The sequence below is a fragment of the Hakea prostrata genome, chromosome 7, assembly GCF_041222555.1.
Source record: "Hakea prostrata isolate BN-2017 chromosome 7, UWA_Hpros_2, whole genome shotgun sequence".
NCBI lineage: Eukaryota > Viridiplantae > Streptophyta > Magnoliopsida > Proteales > Proteaceae > Hakea > Hakea prostrata.
In genome coordinates, this window is record NC_142606.1 from 13,604,133 (window position 1) to 13,628,043 (window position 23,911).

General features: G+C 37.2%; 1 protein-coding gene and 1 pseudogene across 1 annotated transcript; one reads left to right on the forward strand and one right to left on the reverse strand.

Annotated features, from left to right (window-relative positions):
* Nucleotides 1-563: 563 nt before the first annotated feature.
* Nucleotides 564-1,981, forward strand: LOC149009950 (E3 ubiquitin-protein ligase PUB23 pseudogene; annotated as a pseudogene).
* Nucleotides 1,982-3,044: 1,063 nt separating this feature from the next.
* Nucleotides 3,045-18,989, reverse strand: LOC149009951 (Chaperone DnaJ-domain superfamily protein). The gene is made up of 9 exons (XM_089161249.1): nucleotides 18,739-18,989; nucleotides 13,348-13,438; nucleotides 13,200-13,260; nucleotides 11,274-11,351; nucleotides 10,752-10,825; nucleotides 5,181-5,294; nucleotides 4,972-5,079; nucleotides 3,741-3,779; nucleotides 3,045-3,651 (listed from the first exon to the last, which is right to left on the reverse strand). Exons 1-9 carry the CDS (start codon nucleotides 18,819-18,821, stop codon nucleotides 3,565-3,567), a joined length of 735 nt encoding a protein of 244 aa, XP_089017375.1. The 5' UTR covers nucleotides 18,822-18,989; the 3' UTR covers nucleotides 3,045-3,564.
* Between the last annotated feature and the right edge of the window lie 4,922 nt (nucleotides 18,990-23,911).

Genomic DNA, 23,911 nt, shown 5'->3' on the forward strand with positions numbered 1-23,911 from the left:
TAACTTCTAGGTCCAATAACCTTATGGCCTTCAGCGAGTCTAATTCTATTTGGAGTGGTCATGCTCCCATATCCAACGCTAGCTTTACCACTTCTTTGATTGCTCGCATTTCCGCCTCTACTACATCATGGCATAGAGGAATCTTGATAGCAAATCCTGATACACTCTTCTAATAAATATAAAAGTTCTTCTTATCTTGAATTATTAATGGGTCGATTAACTTTATTTTGCTATGATAAAAACATTCCTTTTACCCTTATTATAAATAATGTATGATCTTTTATTCCACGTTGAAAATGTGGGTATCAAAAGACTTTTAAGAGAGAAAAAAAAACATGAGATAGACAATGAAAGAGTTTTGAAACTAAAAGTCAACCAAGTAGAAAGGAAGGAACACTCTTCTCACACGTAAAGTGAGATGCTGCCTATTTGACAGCTGTACAAGGACCCAACGAATGAAAAAGGATTTTGAAAAACTTCTCCATTTTGATTTTTGAGGGCTGAATCTCTCCCCTATAATAACAGAGACGGACGACCTTTAGTCCCTCACAAACTTTCCTGAACTGATCTGCCACTCTTCAGTTCTAACGACTTCATCTCCTACTCTCAATCAAGTTACTCAACTTCTTTTCTTCTTTCCTGTTTCTCTCATTCTTATTTAATTACTTACCAAGTTTTGATTCATTCGTCAAGTTCAAGATGGATGAAGTTGATGTTCCATCCTATTTTATTTGTCCAATCTCTTTGGAAATCATGAAAGATCCAGTGACTCTACCTTCCGGGATAACCTACGATCGGGAGTTCATAGAGAGATGGATTTTCTCTGGCAACAACAGCACTTGCCCAGTTACCAGACAACCCTTATTGACAGATATTGATCTGACCCCAAACCACGTCCTTCGCCGATTCATCCAAGCATGGTGCACTCTAAATGCTTCCAAAGGCATCGAACGAATCCCAACACCAAAGACTCCAGTCTGTGAAGCCCAGATCGTCAAACTTCTTAAGGAAGGTAAGCTTGTTCAACATAGAATGAGATGCCTCCAGAGTCTACGTTCAATCGCCAACGAAAGCGAGAGGAATCGGAGATGTCTGGAATCTGCAGGTGCAGTTGAGTTCTTGGCTTCAATTGTATTAAGGGGGAGTTCAAGCGCGAGTTGTAGAGCCAGTGATGAAGCTCTATACGTACTTCAGCGTCTGCAGATATCAGAGGTTGGACTCAAGAAACTTAATGGCAAAAATGGTGAATTCATTGAGACCTTGATGTGGGTTTTGCAACATGGGAGTTACTCATCACGTACTTACTCTGCATTGCTTCTCAAATCCATGTTCGAGGTGTCTGATCCGAATTATCTGATGACCTTGCGAGTAGAACATTTTGTTCAGCTCGTGAACGTTTTGCGTGACCAGACCTCGCAGCAGGCATCCAGGACTTCATTACAGATCATAGTTGAGCTCTGTCAATGGAGTCGAAACAAGATCAAAGCCGTGGAAGCTGGTGCAGTTTCGGTGTTGATCGAGATACTCCTACAGACAACAGAGAAGAGAGATTCTGAGATGGTGTTGGTGGTGTTGGATCAACTGTGTGGATGCGCAGAAGGCAGAGCGGAGTTGTTAGGTCACGGAGCTGGAATTGCTGTGGTGTCCAAGAAGATACTCAGGGTTTCACAAGTGGCCACTGAGAGAGGAGTAAAAATATTGTCTTCCATATCGAGGTTCTGTGGGACTTCATGTGTTCTTCAAGAGATGTTGCAAGTTGGGGTTGCTTCCAAGTTGTGTTTGGTGCTGCAGGTGGACTATAGCCTCAAGACCAAAGAGAAAGCCAAGGAGATGCTTAAGTTGCATTCTAGGGTTTGGAAGAACCCTTCTTGTATCCCTGTCCATTTACTTTGTTCTTATCCATCCTTTTGATCAATGCATTCTCAAGCACACAGAAAAAGTGGGAATGTGAGTGAAAGAAGTTAGTTTTCATGTACATAATTTTTTTCCCCCTAAATTCTATGTAGAAAATTGGATAACTAAAGAAATACTTGGGCACGAAAATCTGTATCCGACTTTTACAGAACAAAGTCCATTGAAGCTGTTTCAAACAGTTGGTTTTATGTTTTCAGCCTCTCTAGTTCAGTTCAGACACAAAGAAGTCTTTGAACCCTACTGAGAAAGGGCAAACTTTACCTCGAGGGCCTTGTTATAACTTTAAGCCTATCGTAATTGCCAGTGTGCCCTAAGCTGCAACAGGAAAAAGAACAGCAGCCGAAAGAGGGGGGACGAGAAAAATTTTGGCAATTCAATTTCCAAAGTAACTTATAAGAATGATGTGCACATTAGCCAATGTAGGTTAGTTGAGCGGTTAACAACCCAAACTCCCATGGATAAGTCTTAGGTTCGCACCCATTCAACACATATATTAGTAATATTCTCCCTCTCCCACATAATACCAACTCGCAAGCTCCAAAAAAAATAAATAATAAATAAAAATGATGTGTGCATTGCATAGGTTCCATATCCCTTGCAGGAATGCTTCCTCTGATGTTCATATTAAGAACTTCTTTTCAATTGTTCCCTCCTATTCATAGTGCTGTTTTATCACAATGAGAAACCTATAATCTCTATTTAAACAAGTCAAGGTGGGTGTGCGGAATTATTATTTTCTTTTTCCCTTTTTCAATTGGTAGTGCCTTTATATCATAGGGTGGGGACTATGTAGGGGTGTTGAATTATAACCTCTTCACAAAGAGGTGCCCATCATTACCATTCAAAGGTAAATATGCAATTTTTTTCGTTAAGGAGATTCTTGTCATTGTGGATTTGGATGAGGAGCCATGACACACAAAAAATGCAACAGCCAGGTAAATGATCAGCTACTAGCTAGTACACAACTTAAAATCCAGATCCTCTCCACCCGGACAATCCATCTGCCCATCCCGACTCACAATTGAAATGGATGGACCTGATAAATCCTGAATTGCATGGCGCCACCTTTAGTTTTAAACTACCATGGTGAATCTTTTCCACCTTGCTCAGCTAAATGGCTTCAGATTCATAATCTCCACACTAAAATGCTTCCCTCCCTGCCCATACTTCACTTGCAAGTGATGGTCCGTTTGGCTTTAAATATACTTGGTGTGAAAGGTAATGTTAAGTAATTTGTTCCTTTGGGCCTTGATGTCTGAAAGGCAGACGACTAGACTTCATTGTCATCGGTCATTTCTTACAATAATCACATTGACATATGATTCGATTAAACAGTTAAAATCATGCATATTACTCCTGGCAAACTGTCATCGGTCATTTCTTACAATAATCACATTGACATATGATTCGATTAAACAGTTAAATCATGCATATTCCTCCTGGTAAACGACCGGTTATACAATTTGCCTTACAACAGAGTTCTCTTTTCTAGAGTAAGAATGCTATAACGACAGAATGGTCGCACCATGAGTTTCTGTCACCACGAAGGCGATTCGGGTGAATAGATCATATCTTTGCCCTACACAGCTTCCCTACCTTACGAAACACTGCTGCAGTTTATCCATGAAAATACATAAACCCAAGTTCCATTTACCCTCGTTTCACTGGTCTTTGGACATACGATTTGTTCGGGTCTTCTGTCTTCAGCTTTGGGGGTCGAATTTCACCTTTCTTACCCTGCAAAAGAGATTATAGCCTCATCACACATGGCAAATTCACCTCCTAGCTGATTTTAAAAATGAGAAAGTAAATAAATAATATCACACCTTTTTCCCCGTCTTCATGAAATCCCTCCAGCTTGACACCTGTAGATTAGAACCAGGGAGGAAATCATTAGAAATCCAAACAGTGGGGCAAGCAGCTTCTCCCAGGAAATTCAAGAAGAGGTCAAATGGATTTCCAGGCAACATGAAACCATTGTTCTCCCAGAGAAGTGAGACCCACTAAGGCGAATGCAATTAGATAGAAGAGACGGCCTCAATCACAAGTTTGCTCCAAGGAGAAGGGGGGAAAAAAAGAAAACAACTCCCAACCAACCAAAGAAGAGAATAGAAGAAAAATGGAAACAATGTTGCACGGGCAAGAACAGAGACAAGACTCCGACAAAACACAGACATCCCTCAATATTAATTTGAGTTAAAAAAACAAATTTATATAATGACCCTTCACAGAACACAATAGCAGGACCATCAACCGTTGGATATACCTCTTTTCAAAATACATGTAAATATTAGGCGTCTAATCCTTGTCGACATATTCAATGTCCAACAACAAAATGAAAAGATAACACTCTCCAAAAAGATGTAGTTCCATGATGTATTCGCAAACATTGATCAATGAGAAAAAAATCTTGGGTGAAGGACCAAGCAATAATCTAAGCATTAAACATGAAACAGAAAAGGAATAAGATAAATGTTATGAGAAGATAATTCATCAGCTCTCATCTTCCACGTATGTAAACATTAGAACAATGCCAATCTAAAGATTATAATTGCAGGCACAAATATGTTGAAAAACTAGGATGATTCCCCTCTCCCTATATGTCTGATTTAAGCTTGAGTCATCATATTCATTATATCTCCTTGCCGTGTCTCTTTGCTAAAATATTAGGTTTCTTTTTCTGAATATTTTCCTTTTTCCTATGGAATTCTCTCAAGGATGTGGGTGAGTTGATCTAGTTTTGGCATGTCAATTTGGGGAAAGAGGGTAAATTTCTATTCTTGACTGCAATGTGGGAGTCCGGATCAGCTACCCGTCAGGGGAGCAAAGGGCTTGAGGAAAAGCATCACCAGGCCTATAAGTATAGGCTTTCATGAGAGAGAAGAGTTTTGGGAAGAGGAAGGACCACCGATACAAACAGTTGTGCACTTTCAAGCTCTAGCAAGCAAAGATGGAAAATTTATCAAATGGAAACCACATATGAGAAGATATAAACAACAAAAACAAAAATCTTTTGTTTCGGAGGGCGGCGGAAAAAGACAAAAATGGACAACAAACCCTGTTCTCTCTTGTCCCTTCCCATTGCTCCTCATGCTCACGTTTTCTTTTCCACATTTCTTTTGTTTCTTCCTCATCCTTCTTCAACCTTCCCTCCTCTTCTGATATCTACACAACAGATCACAACCATTCGTTAAGGGAATAGACAGCATGAAGCTGGAGTACCTTATGGAAATCAAAGATACATGACCTACAAAATTACATCATACCCTCATTTGCATTTTTCTCCTGCGCCACTCTTGTTCTGTTAACAGCTCCCGCACCTTCAGTTTTAATCGCTGCTGAAAATCTTCTGATCGCTCATACTGTTGTTCATATTTCCCCTGTATCATATGGTATGTGAAGTTAGTAAACCCACAATAGGAAGCATGTGATGCTGCCTTTGACTAGAGATTACAGCCTAACAAAAAAGCCATATACTGCGGTATTATTTTAGTCAATTGCTGAAAAGAAAAAACATATAGTCATCAAATTCCCTAGAGGCCATGAACGTAACAACCTTCCCCAGCCCCAGCCTCAGCTTGAGCTGAATTAATTTGGAACTTTTTCTGATGATAAACCAGGAAATCATAGCCATCAAGACAAACATAATATATTTGTGTCTTAAAGAGAGTAAAGAATCATTGCATATTTGCACTCATTGCACAACTTTTCCAGTTTTAAGAAAATGAACCACTAAACTTACTCAGTTACTCAGTTCAGAAAACAATCATGACACTATCCAATAACCAAAGACAATAAATTGAGAAATGCTTAAAATTGAAGAAAGAGAAAAACAAAACAGAACTACTAATGGCACTGCCTGAGAAAATTTAAGGGCCTGTTTGGTTACATGAGTCTAGAGATTTCAAATATCTAGAGATTTCAAATTTATAGATTTCAAATTTGTGGAGTTATAATTTATAAAATTAGATGTTTGGTTGTGGAATGAAATCTGTGGATTCATCCTAAAAAACTATTTGATCGATGTGATTTTTGTAAATGTGCAAATGTATTGCTTTTTTGAAATCTCTGGATTTCACCCCTTACCCATAAATCTACAGATTCACATTTTTAGTGTAAAAAGGTGAATCTCTAGATTTCATGAATCTAGAGATTTTTACAACCAAACAGGTATAATTCTCAGATTCATGAATCCAGAGATTTGAAATCTCTGGATTCATGTAACCAAACAGGCCCTAACTGAATAAATAAGAACATCAATTAACAACTGAGGTAGGTAAGAATCGAAACCAGCAGTTTTTGCCAGCAAGAAAACAATAACAACAATGAGTCTGAAAGTGTAAGGCTTGATGTAATATTTTCATGGTAAGAAGGATCACCGAAGAATAAAAGCACCATACAAATACAACCCAGAAGTATGCCTACTCAGCAGACTGGGGCAAGCATGACCTGGCAGATCACAAAACCTGCATGGACCTGCCCAAACACAGCTGATTATGATTACCAAAATGACAAGGGGTTTGGTAGTTAAGGGAATTCCTCTTCCTAAATCCCAATGCCCCTACTTTACATTAAGATGATGCTGCAACTCAATGCTGATGTACTAGATTTCTGGCAATCCTGGTCTTCTCATTTCTCTTCAATGTTTTTCCCTCCCAGGAACACCTCAACTTCCTTGTGTGGATGTTGCAATGCCAGTGAGAATAAAATAAGGACCAGCATGTTGGGCAGAGAGGGGGAAATAAAAGTTCTCCTGGATGGGTCTGTCCAGCCTCTTTATTACACAGGTAGGCTAGGCACTGAGCCATGTCTCTTTACTCCACAAAATCAACCTCACTACTCAAGCTTACTCCAACCAATTGACATCTTCAACCAACAGACACACATAATTTTATCAGATACAAGCCCAAAGACCCTCATGATGTAACCAGCCCCCAGACAGCCCAGAAGGATCAGAAGAGGACCCAAGCCCATGCGGAAGTGGGAGCCAACCCAGGGGGAGTCGAACCAGTCCAGGGGGAAATTATTAATTTTCCACCCCGTGGCTTGAGCCTCACTTAGTTGGATCAGGTCCAGCTAATATTTAGGAGTCTAATTCTTTTTCTTTTAATTTTAATTTTATTTGGAGTCCTAGCTCAGTAAGTAAGTCAGTAACTTGTTTGTTAGTTGTTAGGTTGTTAGTTGGTTAGGATAGAGTTCCTTATCTTTAGAGACTTTATCTGAAAGTTGGTTTTATTCTGAAATTAGTAGTTGAATCCAATTTCAGTTAGTACTTGTTAACTTAAGGGAATAAGGGATCAAGTTAGGATCCCTATTAGTTAGGGAGTCCTTATTGAAGTCAACTTGGGGTCTCAAGGCCAACAATAGCCTATTCATTTGATGCGGTGGACTTAGTACTTGTTAAGGGGTCAAATTAGGATCCTTATTCATTAGGGAGTCCTTATTGAAGTCAATTTGGGGTCTCAAGGAAAAAAATAGCCTAGTCGTCTGATGCGGTGGACTTGGTACTTGTTAACTTAAAGGGTCAAGTTAGGATCCCTATTAGTTATGGAGTCCTTATTGAAGTCAATTTGGGATCTCAAGGCTAAAAATAGCCTAGTCATTTGATGTGGTAGACAGTTTTTTTTATTATTGAATGAAATTACATTGAGCTTGGGTTAAGAACTTAAGAAAAGTCATGCGATAGGGTGTGTGCACTTGCTTCTTCAATTCCCGATCTTCATCTTCTTCTCCAAGCCTTCAACTACATGTTCCAGCAACTCTCTCAGTTACAAGTTAAGAAGCCCCCTAACCCCTCCTGCAGTTTCAACCCACCACTACCCCACTCTACCCACCATGGCCTTCCCCTCTTCTTCTTTTTCCCTGCATTACAGCATACCTCCCTCCCGTCTTACCTTAATCCCCTGCCCTTTTAGACCCTCTCCATCCTCCCCTAGCGTCGCCCTAAGCCCTAGAGTCTATTCCTATAAGCAATTGCCAAATCAGCCAAGGTTACATAATTCAGGAACATTTCTGCAACTCATCTTCTTCAATAGAGCTCTGAAGAATTTTTCAAAACCCTAGTTTAACCTAATTCAGACCTGAATCTCAAGTCCAGCCATGGTTTGAGCCTTAGAACTACCCCAAAACCCTTCGGTTCTGCAATCCCCTTTGCTGGACTTTCCTGGGCTAACCCTAAGTCTAGGGAAAATTACCTAGATAACCCTAACCCTAACCCTAGACCCAAGTTACATTATTGGTATCAGAGCTGCAGGCTCCAGCACTTCTAGGAGTCCATAATCATTATAGATGAAGCAATAAGCACAGAGGAACAAACTAGAGACTGTTACCAGTCTCACCATTGTATCTACAGGAGGATACGACAACCACGTATATCTCCAGAGACATACAAATTAGAAACATATAATGGCGTCAAAGACCTCCAGGTGTTCTATGAATGGTTGCATGATCTAGACAAGTATTTTGAAAAGCATAATTATTCGGAGAATAGTAAGACAAGGTTTGCACAGAGATACCCGGTGGGATACGCTCGTGAACGGTGGAGCTACAAAAGGGAGCAACTGTGGTATACAAACACTGAACCAGACACCTGGGAAGAGATGTCAGAGGTGTTGAGCCAATTATTCATCCCACAAGAACACCCAATCAAGTGAGACCAACAACAATACTCTCGAAAATTCACTAAACTTGATAGAAGAGATCATGAGGTCTAATACAGAAGAGCACGTGACAGATGACAATATCAGCCAAAATAGGTCTTACTAAACTCACAATTATGATCAAGAGATCAACAAAGGATCCTACACCAACAAGAATTATTAGCCAATGAGTGTCCTCAAAGAAGGGAGATACAGTCTCCCAATCCCATGATCCAGCTCTTGAAAAAGCCATCCTTTGTCCACCTCTAGAAGCAGCCCTCAATGAAGAAGATGAAGCCTTGAACGAGCCACCAATTCTTGAGGGAGACTAACACACACAAAGCTAAGACAGAGGAGGACCTAGACCATGATGCCTAGGTCCTACCAGCCAAAGAAGAAGGTGAGGCACCCACTCCACAAGAGGTGACAGACATCAGAACCATACCAGCCCCACTCCCCACCAGAACTGGAACTCCTTTGAGCCTCCAATTTCTTGGTGAAGATGCTACACACCTTCTCATGGCAATAGCTACAGTCATGATAAAGATGTTGACAAAGAAAGGTTACAAATGCATGGCTATCAACTCAATCCTTCCTCCTAGGGTTCCTAACACTCATATCCCTAGGATTGAAGATTACATTGCCACCAATCCAATCTTTCTGTCAAGGAAAGGTGCAAGCAGCAACACACCTACCACTTCCTTCCCACTGCAAGATGCGAAGACAAGTTCACATGCAAGCTCTCTAGAGGGTTGACCCTGAAGCACATTCATTAGGAGATGAATGTTTTTAATAAGGGGAGAGCTGATGTGACCAGCACCCCAGACAGCCCCAGAAGGGTCAGAAGAAGGCCCAAGCCCATGCAGAAGTGGAAGCCAAAGCAAGGGGGCGAACTAGTCTAGGGGTACATTCGTCATTTTCCACCCCTTGGTTAGAGCCACACTTAGTCGAATCAGGTCCAACTAATATCTAGGAGTCTAATTCAGTTTTTATAATTTTATTTGGAGTCTAGTTTGATTAGTCAGTAACTTGTTTCTTAGTTGTTGGGGCTGTTAGTTGGTTAGGATAGGGTTCCTTATTTCAAGGGACTTTATCTTAAAGTTGGTTTTAAGTTGGTTTCATTCTGAGTTGAGTCCTATTTTAGTAAGTACTTGTAACTTAAGGGTTAACTTAGGATCCCTATTAGTTAGGGAGTCCTTATTGAAGTCAACTTGAAGTCCAAAGGCTATAAATAGCCTAGTCGTTAGATGTAGTGGGCAGGTTTTTTATTAATAAATGAAATCAAATTGAGTTTGGCTTAAGAAAAGTCGTGGGAGCCTCTTAGGTGACCTATGGCTGGGTTGTGCACTTGCTTCTTCAATTCGCGATCTTCATCTTCTTCTCCAAAAGCAACTCTCTCAGTTACAGTTAAGAAGCCCCCTAACCCCTCCCCCTGCAGTTTCAGCTCAACCCTGCCCCTCTCTAACCATCGTGGCCTTCCCCTCTTCTTCTTCTTGCCTGCGTCACAGCATACCTCCCTCCCCTGTCTTACCTTAATCTCCTACCCCTTTAGACTCTCCGTCACCCTCCCCTAGCATTGCCCTAAAGCCCTAGAGTCCATTCCTACAAGCAATTGCCCAATCAGCCCTAGTTACATAATTCTGGAAAATTTCAGCCACTCATCTTCATTAGAGTTCTGCAGAACTTTCATAACCCTAGTTTAACCTACTTCAGACCAGAATCTCAAGTCCAGCCAAAGTTTAAGCCTTGGAACTAACCCAAAACCCTTTGGTTCAGTCTAAGTCTAGGGAAAATTATCTAAATAACCCTATGCACAAAACTTTAGGGGAAATTGATGGGTTAACCCTAAGTCTAGAGAAAACTACCTGGGCCAACCCTAAGTCTAGACAAAATTACCTAAATAACCCTAACCCTAGACCCAGGTTACATTACCTCAATTGCATCCAGTTAGGTAGATGAAGAAAGAGCATAGGGACGTAAATGTGCATAAATGTCCAACCCTATGCACAAAAATTGTGTTTAGCAGGGTCTGGGGAGCGTCAGATGCACACAGCCTTATCCCTGTTTCCAGAGAGGCTGACTCTAGGACTGGAACCCATGACCAAGCATTCAGCAAGTGAGCGCTTGAGTATAGCACCAAGAAATGTAAATGTGCAAGCTAGCTCCAAATAATTAGATATATAACCAACTTTCTATTACCTCGTCAACCAGTGACTTTATCTTTGACGCATTATCTTTCTTCAATTCCTTCTTCCTCTTAGCAAGAAGTTCTTCTGCAATTCATTCAGAAACACATAAGTATCATATATTCTATAAACTCAACCCACAACTAAAAAGACCAGTATCATAGCATGCTCCAGGCACCAAGGGAAAAATTTGACTGGGCAATCATTTTTCACCCTTCCTAATACCAATCTTAAATGGAGACAATATGCACTTTGTGGAGGGGGCAGGAAATAAAAAGAATTTCATAAATGATATTTTAAATGAAGAGCACATCCTACAATGATATGCAATTCTTACAGAAAATATCAATTATTTATGTATGTTAATAAAAGAAATATACCATTTCCACAATTTAAAAATAATAATAATAAATAACTCATGGATGCTTAAAAGCTCTTGAAGAAACCAAATAAGCAAGAAATGTTAAAGAAACTAGTTTAAAATTGCTCAGTGTTTGCCCTTGGAAAGTGAAGGACATTCAAATATCATGCGCACCTTTTGCTGCATTGACTTGGCTGAGAAGATATTCTCTTTCCTGTGGATCATGTAATAGTTGTTGGGCTTTGGCCAATGCTGCTCACAAGGAAACAATACCTTGTCAGTCAAGACGTACATAATCATATAAAAAGGGTTTCACTAGTTTCTTCTACTTATTCACCGAACATAATATAGATTAGCATCGACATTTTATAACCTAAAATGTCACCCCATGCATCAGACTTTAACAGCCACAGCCAAAACACAACAATTGAAAGAGTAAGAGATAATGAAGCAAGTTGTAAAGGATGAGCCAATTATAATTTTTCAACTTACAAAAAAAGTGGAAGCACAAACCAAAACTAAAATGCGAAATGTAGGTTCAGAGAGTTTAACCATTGATACTGTGGGACATCAACTTCTGGCATGGAATTTTGGCCAGGAAATTTCAAAATATTAGCCCACCCACACACACACAAAAAGAAAGAAGAAAGGGCACTTATATGAGGGGGGAAATAGGCAATAGGAAACACAAGTTTAGTAGACAATCTAATCCTTGACCTATAGCTTGAGATTTAAAGTTTCTTCTGATATCCTGGTCAGAAACTATAAGTAAATAATCCTAAAGATGCATCATCTCTTTTTTATCAATAAAAGAGATGCATCTTGGAGTATAACCATTATCTACCTAGAAATCTAGAATTATCAATTATGATCCAAAATCAAGATGGTGTAAACCCCCAAATCAAGGAGTCTTCAAGATCAATCCAGGTGAACCAGCAGTAAAATTCGGGTTTTAATTCCCTGCGGTTATGGTGTAGGGGCTGATTGAGGGTTGTTAGGGTCTTAGGGATTGGGAATAGGGTAAGTAAGAGTGGTGACAAGTTTGGCTGCATTAGAATTTTTAAAGTACATACTAATTCTTAGCAGGAAAAACAAGTACCTTACCATGATCCAAATTTTTTTTTTTTTAAAGAATACCAGAGAAACAGGGACTGAATTAAAAAAACAGCTACTTTTTAGAAGAGAAAGGAGGGGATGGCAAGAAAAGAGAATACTGGCCACTTAAGCAATTACCAAATCAAAACAAATTTACTCCATAGTTTGGAGTTGGAAGGGGAATTACTACATATTTCGAATAAGACAAAAAAGTGTCCTAACTTTAAACTCGCAGGTTGCTAGACCAGCTTAACTAACAGTCCTTTAACACTTAAACTAATTAAAATTGTTAATTCCTAAGTCTTCGAGTTAACTACGGCCAACAAAACTAACAAAAGAGGACTCTTTAGTGAATGAACCAAAACCAATAACACAACCTAATGCACCCCACTACTAATTAAAAATCCACTTTTGGGTCCCCCTAACCGATCACTTATAGTTCAGGAATTTAAAATAAAACCTCATCAATCAAAAGCCTATACCTATCTGACAAGGGAGGTTTGGAACACTTCCAAACACCTCTCTACAGATAGCACCAGCATCTAAATGGCAAAGAGGACACCTCCTCCTACTACTGTCTTTTTCCATTTCTGCAACGAAGGCTGCTGTCCATTCCTTCCCCCCATCAATCCCCCCCCCTCCAAAAAAAAATGTCCATCGATCTTAGGAGGACCCCTTACAGATCCCACATCTGGTAACCCAAACTAAGAGTTCGAGGAACTCCACTCATTAAACAGATATTGCTATTCCAAGTTCCAATTCTGTAATTTTTTTGTAAGATCTAGCATTGAGAGCCAACTTGATGAGTATTTATGACATATTCAAGTCTGGGGCCATCATGGCCAAATGTACCCCCTGGCAGAAGCATGCAGCCATGCAGGTGGGGTTTGCATTGGGGGAGGTCATCCCATAACCTTCTTAAAGCTACAGAGAAACCTTATCTACAAAAAAGATAGTATATCTAATAACTATAAAAGAAAATATGCACAAGGCATGCTTTATTACCTCCAAATGCCTCCTTTGCTTGTGGATGCTTGCATTTATCAGGGTGAACAAGCAAGGATAACTACAAAAAATTTCAAGAACAGAATCAGCAGATGAATGTATGAGGTTGTAAGAAAATTGTTAATTCACTTCTATTGTCGAAAATTACCTTGCGATATTGCTTTTTAACATCCTCCAAAGATGCATCAAATGGCAGGTTAAGGAACTCAAATGCATTTAATTTGAAGCATGAAAGGATCCTGTAGTTGTTCAAGGGGAAAACATCTATTAGAGAACAACAATAAAAGCGACCATGAACAGTACAGCAGCTACTATGAAAAAATGTAACCACAGCTACTTCACTAAATACAAAGAATGCAATTATATATATATAATTGCTCATTTACTTCAGAGAGTATATGCTAGTGTAATAATTCTTGAAATGGAGTTGGATGGGAGATTTGAGGACCATGGGCAGGACCGAGAAGCTGGCCAACTGCATTGCATACCGATAGGTGCTGAATTTTTTAAGTTTAGTCTTCACATCACATTCATCCCCATTGCCACCGATATCCACAAGACAGTACGGATATGGTTTTTTTTTTCTGCTTATTTTTGTAATCTTGGGTAGATCTATGTATATGTCCTGGTACTGCTGCTACTATCTACATGTCAGGCTTTAAATTTCATTTCATTGTGTTTTTGTATTTCATATTTAGTTGTAAATTTTTTTTAGCTCTATTGGTTGCAACAATATATAGCTAACATAAGAAAATTTTGCTGCAATACCATGAAATTTACAATCATTTCAAGAAATATTACACTAGTATATACTCTCTAAAGTAAATGAGCAATATATATATATATATATATATATATATATATATATATATATATATATATATATATATATCGAACTCAAATGGAGATGGCTACATTTAGTTTTCCACTAATATCCCTCTGAATTCAGACAATTAAAATTTTGCATTTCTTTGCATTAATTGTAAATTATGTCTACAATGGTAAATTAACATGGAGATGACTACATTTATTTTTCCACTAATATCCCTCTGAATTCATACAATTAAAATTTTGCATTTCTTTGCATTAATTGTAAATTATATCTATAATGGTAAATTAACATGTATCTATAGTTACAGCACTCCACTCAAAGCAGTTTCAGCACTCCACTAAAAGCATTATATGCGGCAGTTTAACCACACACGACCTTCATACTACTATTATAGAAGCACGAACTCAAATGACGATGGCTAAATTTAGTTTTCCATTAATATCCCTTTGAATTCAGACAATTAAAATTTTGCATTTCTTTGCATTAATTGTAAATTATGTCTACAATGGTAAATTAACATGGAGATGACTATATTTATTTTTCCACTAATATCCCTCTGAATTCTAACTCATAATATTTATTTAAATTTTGCATTTCTTTGCATTAATTGTAAATTATGTCTACAATGGTAAATTAACATGGAGATGACTATGTTTATTTTTCCACTAATATCCCTCTGAATTCTAACTCATAATATTTATTTACCATTATAGACATAATTTACAATTAATGCAAAGAAATGCAAAATTTTAATTGTCTGAATTCAAAGGATACTAGTGGAAAAATAAATGTAGTCATCTCCATGTTAATTTACCATTGTAGACATAATTTACAATTAATGCAAAGAAATGCAAAATTTTAATTGTCTGAATTCAAAAGGATATTAGTGAAAAACTAAATGTAGCCATCTCCATTTGAGTTCGTGCTTTTATAATAGTAGTATGAAGGTCGTGTGTGGTTAAATTGCCGCAGATAAGGCTTTTAGTGGAGTGTTGTAACTACTTTGAGTGGAGTGTTGTAATTACAGATACATGTTAATTTACCACTATAGACATAATTTACAATTAATGCAAAGAAATGCAAAATTTTAATTGTCTGAATTCAGATATTATTGGAAAAATAAATGTAGTCATCTCCATGTTAATTTACCATTGTAGACATAATTTACAATTAATGCAAAGAAATGCAAAATTTTAATTGTCTGAATTCAAAGGGATATTGGTGGAAAACTAAACGTAGCCATCTCCATTTGAGTTCGTGATTTTATAATAGTAGTATGATATATATATATATATATATATATATATATATATATATATATATATATATATATATATATATATATATATAATTGCTCATTTACTTCAGAGAGTATATGCTAGTGTAATAATTCTTGAAATGATTGTAAATTTCATGGTACTGCAGCAAAATTTTCTTATGTTAGCTACATATACCTTACAACGAAATAAGCAAAATCAATAGACTCAGTAATACCTTGCAAGGTTCTAACTGGGAGGTAAATTTATCAACTAGCTTCCCAATTGACACCCCCACCCTGTTTCTTTTTCAGATATATTTGTAACCAAGTAGAATTACCAATACCGTACTTAATATCCAAAAAAGCCCATGCAGTAGAAAAAGGAAAGATCAAGTAGAAAGACACATAATAAAATATGAACTTTCAATTTGAAGATTGGTAAAAACTATGCGTTAAAAACCGGTTGCTCCAAACATTATAGAAAACTTCACGTGATGGGGTTATGTTGCTAATGCCTGCTTTGGACCAACCCAAGCCCACTTAGGAAGCACATGGAAAGCAATCAGATTCAATTTGCAATTGGAGTCTAGTAAGATGTCAGGAAGTTTATTTATTTGAAAACGTATTATGAAATCTTCATTTTGGGAAGGATACATAGGATGGTAATTGGTAGTTTCCTAGTTGATAATTCTAATTCAGTTTCAGGCTACATGTATGTTTTTTCTTTTTTTATTCGTATATGTATGCTGGAACTGATCAAAGAACTCAGAGATTGGAAGATTGAAAAGAACAAATTGAAATAACTGGGTTTAATAAGAAACCAATGTGTGTGACTGTGATTATGAATGAACAGAGAATTTCATACACATCTCCATGACATTAGTTTACCCAGCTTACATTTGACCAAAGATTTCAGGGATTAGGTTTGAACCTAATAACAAGTTGCAGATTCATGATGTGTGAATACCAAAACCTGCGTCTGTCAAGGACAAACAGGGCTCACCTTTGAAATTTTATTGATGAATCATACATTACAGGTACCTAACATCTCCAACTATTTAATCCGAGTTCCTTCTCAAAGCGAAGGGCGATCTAACATAGGGATTGTGATGTTTAGGTCATAGAAGACTAATTTATATTCTCTATAATGTAACTATTAAGATAAATATATACAGAATAAAACAAAGGCTAAGCAAACATGTATTTCAATGTATATATAAAGGATGATAGTACAGCATTAAAAGGAAGAGATCAGTAAGAAATTCGGCATAAAAGGCAAGCATTTGTCTAGGACTGTGCTCAGTTCTCATCGCATCGCCTTGGTATCCAAGCGCTTTAGTTGCCTTGGGCACTTGGTGACCTGGGCAGATGTCTTGCTTGCCTAATTGATTCTGGCTTGTACTTTAGCCTTCTCCAACACCTTACCCTAGTGCCTTGCTAACTATAAGACCATGAATTTAAGGCAAAAGAATGATGTTCAAACAAGTGTGCAACATGGCACACAAACATATACAAGGATAAGCACCCAACAAATAAATAGAAGAGGAAACGAAGAAATAAAACAGTTGTGCCAGTCAATGTAAGTAGCTAATAGGCTATAACACCTCCAGGACCAATGGCATTTGGTAGGACCACTTTCTTTTCCAAATTGTATTTGTTCTCTTAATAACATCATAGATGGCAATCTTTTAGCATGAAGAATCATGATGCTGAGAGGGATCGATGGAAAGTGTCCAAGTAAATCCTTTGGCAATAAGCGTTAGCCATTCCACAAAACCCCTTGAAAGGTACTTAACAAATTGAACCCATCGATACTTCACAAGCTCTTTCCTTCCCAGATGGGAAACTCAACAAGAGAATATGTGCAACAATCCAAACAGAATCCATCACAACATATAACACTTTTCCAATTAGGATGTAACAAACTTCTTGATACTTGGGTTCGGTGGACCATGGACGTAGGCATGAAGGATTGAAAAAACACAAACAAAACAGGCAAGCTTGCAGAGTAAGAAAGAAGATGAGATACAGTGGTTTCTTTTTCAGAAAAGGGGATAACGAGATAAACAACCTGATATTGTTGAATGCAAGTACAAGTACCTTTACAAAGGGCAACTATTCTAGGCAACTGTTTTAAGAGCCATTAGAACATCTAGATGAACCTAAGCATTGGGTGCGGAGAAAATAAAGGCAAACCAACAAGATACGTACGCTACACTCTACCAACAGAGAATGCCTAGACACCTAGATGACACATTTGTAAATATGATTAGAAGCCCGCAATAGATACATTAGGAAGGTGGGGGGGATACAAAATGGGTATACCATCTTCCCTGCATTAAATCCGATAGAATATGAAAGGGTTGATTTTTTACTTAAAGGGGAAACTTGTCTTCAGTCAATTTACATAACTTGAACTTCCAGGTGAACTTAATGGCAATACAGTACTTCAGAAAGTCTCCCGGCTTCATATTTTATTTGTTCTATTCCACTCTATTTTGAATCTCTTTCAGCCTATTTGAATTACACAATGTGTTTCATCTAATCTGATTGGGATAAGCCTTCTGGAGCTGGCTTCTTGATTACTGTCCTGATAAAACTTTTATTATCAAAATCCTACATCCAAATTTCTTAATAAACAGTTTAACAGCATCCATTGCTAAAATGGATGAAATTCTCCACAACCATAACTATGAATTTGAACATTAGACTCGATTGATCAAATCATCATCATTCTCTGTATCTGTGGTTTTTTCTTTTTCTTGTTTCTCTGACACTTTTGTTCATAAGACCTCCAACCCTGCTTATTGACTCTTGTGCCAAAGCTTTTTCCCCTAATTTCTAAGTTTTTTCATTAATTGCATACTGGCGAACCCCGTATCAGAGGCTTCTGCATAAACAGAGTCTAAGGAGGCAATTTTCCCATGCAGCCAGTAATCACTTACGCATTTGTAAAATTTCCAAATAAGGCTCCTACTGAACAACCATATATATCACATGAATTCATGGTGTCTCAGACGATCTTACTCAACCCAATTGCACATCCCATGGTCCTCTTGAACATCCATGGAAGCACTTAAAGTCGAACGCATCACCTTCAAAAGCTAAATGTTGTTTAGAATTCAAACCGTGTATTTAATCTGCCCTATTTTATGTAGCTGCAATCCCGTTCCTTTTAAATCTGGGGCTTATGGATTAGAGTTGGAAATTTTATCAGAAGCACATAGCATTTCGATTAATGTTCTCATCTGCTGCATATCCGAACTTCAACAATAATAAAAAAATAAAAACGACAACAGAAGGACAAATTCACATCTTGAAAACCCTAGTAACTACTCTCACGCAGAATACGATTTCTCTCCGGCAATAAACAAAAAGAAAAACAAAATAACAGGAATTAGAATGAAAAGAAAAGATACACAACTTGCGAAGTGGAAGAGAGATAGAACCTGACGACCTCGTTGTCCCTTTCGACTTCACCGACTTCAGCAAAGAATTGCTTGAGCAGCAACTCCTCGTCGGCCTCGCCCATTTTGGAAAATAAATGCAGATACTTCCTCTCCTCTTCGGTGGTTTATGAAATAAGAGAACACGACCTCCTTTTTCTTCAACTCTTACGCCAATCGTCGACTTCGCTTCTTTGGAAGCCCCGTTTGGCTGCTATTCTGCTCTGTCAGACCTTCTTTCCATACAATGTTGTTTTTCCAGACAATATTTTGAATAAAATAATTCTCTATATGTTACCCTACTTTGTAGCGCATTATGGTTACGTTTACCTCCCCACTTTGTGAATTTTAAAAAAAAATCATAAAACTTAACATCGTTCTATGGCGGTTGGGGATTTTTATTTGCACCAGCACACCTGCTAATGGTGAGGATCAAGCCACCTAAGCAAAAGTAAATCGGAAGGCTATAAATTAAAGTGTGAGGATATATATCCAAATACAAAATATAACTTTCACATGAAAAGGTTTATAAATTTTGAAATTTACAAAATCACATCTTGCCTCTACGCGACGAATCCCCAAATTCTCAATCATCTTTCATGTGGTTTAGTGAATCCATGGTTGCTAATTTGCTCCTTCATCAAATTTGGACTGAATTTCTCTACTGGCACCCATGGGTGTTTGCACTAAAATATGAAGTAGAACAGCTATAGGAATTAAAGCAAATCTGGACGTTGTGTAACAAGGAAACTCTTACGAAGTGGCAGTGCCAACATCAACTCATCTAGTCCTTGCGCAAATGGATCAAAAGCATCACCTTTTGGTGTCTTCGGGCTAAGGTCGGAATCTGCAACCTCATTTGTTCTCGGCGAAGATGGGACCCAAGTCACAGTAGACTTGAAATCAATTTGGACTTCTCCTTCTCTCTACCCGAATCAAGCGTAATAGGCCCAACTGCTTTGCCATTGGCGATTCGCTCAAAGTTTATAGATTCGAAAACCCTAATCATCGCCAGTGGAGCATTTTCCAATGATGAATATTTATTGTTATGTCCAAACAAGCTTGAGACTCCATGTATGGAGAAAACAAGAACTCAAAAGGAATAAATATCTTAAACCAAATCTCTTAGCCAATAAGGTCGTTCAAATCTAAAATCTGATAAAAAAGCAAAAACTGAAATGTGGGTGATTTAAGATATACTAGCCTAAAAACCAGCAAAACTCATTCGTGAAAAAATGGGTAGAGAGCATTCCGGGTAGAAAACCCTAACCTAAGTACAAATTGAGATGAATTTCTTATTCGAAATAGCTCGAAAACCCTAAAACACGGGAAGTACAAAATATCCCACATGAAAGTTGGAGCCCTAATTAAGAATGGGAATCTCCTTTCAAACAATAACGCGTAAACAGAGAGATAGAACTATGAATTTCAAGAAAGACGATGGAAGATTAATAAAGGAATTCAAATTGGAAGAAGCAAGAACTCAGGTTAAACACGTTCCAAATCTTAGATGATCTCAGCTTCTTCTACTACCTGAAAACAGTAATGAATATATCAATCAAAAAAAAAAAGGAAGGGAGGAAGAAGAAAGCGGGATCGAAAAGCCCTAAATCGAGTGTATCTCAGTTAGGTGAACACGAGGGAGTTGTTTTTGTAAATTTCAAAAAATTAGTTGAGATTTTGTAAAATAAAAAAATATATATATTTACACTTACATCCTCACACTTTTATTAACAACCGTTAGATTTTTATTTGTACACGTGGCTTATCACAACCGCTGGCTGCTGCTGTGAGCCCCTATCATAAGTAAGGAGTTGGGACATCCTCGAATGGATTTCTCGAATGACTGTATCGGAAAATTATACCGTACTGAGCGTACTCCGTGCAGTCATCTCAGCCTCAAACTTATAATTGAATATTAACTCTCTATCAACTTAGTCAGACATAGCTTCACGGTTAGAAATCTTAGTTCACCACCTAGGAAGACATGTTTCCGAAAAGTACCAAATAGGGGTTTGAGATAGAACCACTTGAAATATAAGGAAATATGCCATATAATCTTATGCATCGATCGCAGCTCCATGAATGAGAAAGTAAGAGGATATAGTTTATGTGTGTGCGTGTTTCTTTTCCTTTTCATAACTTAAATATGTGCTTCATGCTTTTTATGTTTACGAATATATTGAATTTTATTTTCTTCTTTAATCATTATAAGTTATTGTTGACATGTAACATGGCAATATTTGTGTATTTCAACTTCATTGGGTTTATACTCAACACATGAATACCTTTTAGATTTGAGCACTTTTGGATTAAAGAGGCTTCATATCAGAGTCTTGTTGAATCACACTGGCGAGCGACACCTCCTTCTACCACAACCTCTCAGGTCATTAATAAACTCAACACATTAAAACCTGTTGTTATCACCTTAAATAAATAGGTGGTGCAACACTTAGAATCTCAAGAACGGCAACTAAGACAAGACCTTCAACATCACTATAGTTATAGGTTTTTTTTTCTTCTTCTTTTCTTTAACAGAGACTTATGTTTGTTAAGAGATATCTCATAGTTATCGGATCTCATAAAAGAGAATGTCCCTTGTATAAATTTCAATATAGAAAATGTATGATTTAGTGAATGACCTTGTCATTTATAATAAATATGCGGACAGATTTTATCATTCTTAAGTCTTAAATGAAAGGTTCAAGTTATCAAGAGAAAGGAGAAAAAAATACAGTAGATGCGAGATCCACTAGTGCATTTCGCAGGTATGAAGGTTTTACACCGGAGCTGGAAGTGTCTCCTGTGGATCTGGAAGCTTTGTTGTTGCGAGAGTCTCGTGTTGTTGGTTGTTATCGGTGTGTCTTCGCCCTGGTTGTTGTTTCCGCCCTTGTGGCGTGTCTATGTCCGTCTTTGTGGCGTGTTACCTCTTTGGGCGTTTGTGATGGATGACATGTATGTCGTATTCCCAGTGCTTACTTGTTGTTGTGGTTGTTACAACCATTATTTTAAGGGCTTGGGTTCAACCCAGTCCTTAACTTGGATGACCTTGTCTATTGCATGTATGACATTTGGTCAATTTCCATTCCTAGGTTCGAATCAAACTTGGTGTTTTCATGCATTTATCTTTTGCATTTTGTTATTTTCTTTGATGTGTTTGAATTCTTTTCAAGTTCATGAATGAAGTTTTTCAGCTTTGTACTCAAAAAAAAAAAAAATATCTTAAATGAAAGAGGGAAATTATAGGGTGTGCTGCATAATAATTTTTGGAGAAAGGGAGCTTTGATTAAATAAAGGGAAAAAAAGAAAGAAAATTACATTCTGAATAATTTTTTACCATTAGCATCATCCCGAACAAAAGCAGAAAGAGCTAACGGAAGAGCATTTACAGCTAGATGGATTTATTGGGAGGTATTAAGGAAACCTGCCAGGAAGTCCGCACAAACGTTAATCTCCCGAACATGATGAACAAAATTACATATCAAAAAACCACCCCTTAACTCCCTAATCTCCATGATCAAATCAACAACCCTCCAAGATGTAGAAAAATGTCCCTGAATAAATTGGATGGCCACCATGGAATCAGATTGAATTTCTATCATCGTCAAACCCATTTCACGAGCAGTCTACATAATAATTGTATGAAAGGCAGTTCTAAAGCAATCTGGAGCTTTCAATTAATTTCCTTCTATTTTATTTTATTTGTTTGTTTACTTAATGTATTTTAGTTGGAAAGAATAGTTAATGTGACTGTGACTTGTTAAACTCTTCCGAATTCATAGTTGATTTTGATTGATAGACGTTAACCAGCATTACAAGCCCTACTACTATTTAATTTTTAGATGTGCTTGATACATATTTGCTATTTATGACAACGAGAAGGGAATAAAAGAAAGCAACTAAGAATAAACATTACAAGCAAATAACAAATAAAATTAAATATCAAAATTCAAATAAAGGAAAACTTCACGTACATGAATAAAGTGAATGCACGTAAAACATCTACCTTTAATCAATCAAAGATGGCTCGACTTATATCTTCATCTGTGCTCACCTATGCAAAGATTGATTGAGAGTCATTAGGTTTAAACCTTTTGATTGTTATATGAATTCCCTCACCATTTAATACTCCCTCACCATTTATTAGGTAAATTATTATTACATTTTACGAAATCAAAGTAAATTACGGTAATTAAATTATGGGAAGGGGTAGCTAAACGAATGTGTGAATATTAAAATTGAACGACTCTAAATTTCCACCGTCAATAGTCCGATAAATTATATATTTTTTCTCTTATTTTTTATGGGTTAATTAAAATTACCTTCTATTACTAATTAAATTAAAAGAAACAAAAAAAATGCTCGATTCTTGCTGTGGTTAGAGTAACGGTTAAATTTCTTCTTCCTCTGTTCCCTCTCCATTCCGTGAACTTCGAAAATTCTTTCATTTGCATTCATCAAGTTTGGACCCTTTGATTGCAATAATTCTTTTGCTATCGTCTTGAATAAGTGAAAAATAAATTTATGTTCAATGAATCTCCCACAAAACCCAAAAAATTGTCTTGAAGTCTCTCAATAAAATCAATTGTGTCTACCTGTAAAATAATTATATTCAAAAAATAAATCTAGGAACGGAGGAAGAAGAAAGTATTGAACCTGTAGAATAACTATATTAGAGAATAACCAGATGAAGAAGAAAGCGATGTTATCGCCGACGAGAATCGACAACAGGTGATATTAGATTAAACTTAACTAATATATAAATAATGGGAGGAAAAATATTAATGTTATTAGACGATTCAAATTTAATTTAACAAATCTGATGGTTAATATTCAAAGTCGTTCAGTTAACCTATTCACACGTCCGTTCAGCTACACTTTAGCCTTAAATTATTATTATTCTTATTTATTTTTTAAGATTTGAAATGTTCGCTAATGCATGTTATGATATCGAGCTAGCTAGAATTACTTTTAATATTAGATATGTTAACTCAAACTTTATAAAAAAAATATTTTTATTTACAAAACCCCTAGATCAATGTCCAACATGGTAGAAATATAATAAACAGGTCATCAAATTTAAGTCAAACACTATCTATTGGGGGCAAGAAATATTTATACTCAACAGAAATATAGATAGTTAAGCAATTATTATTGTTCTAAATTAACAAATGAA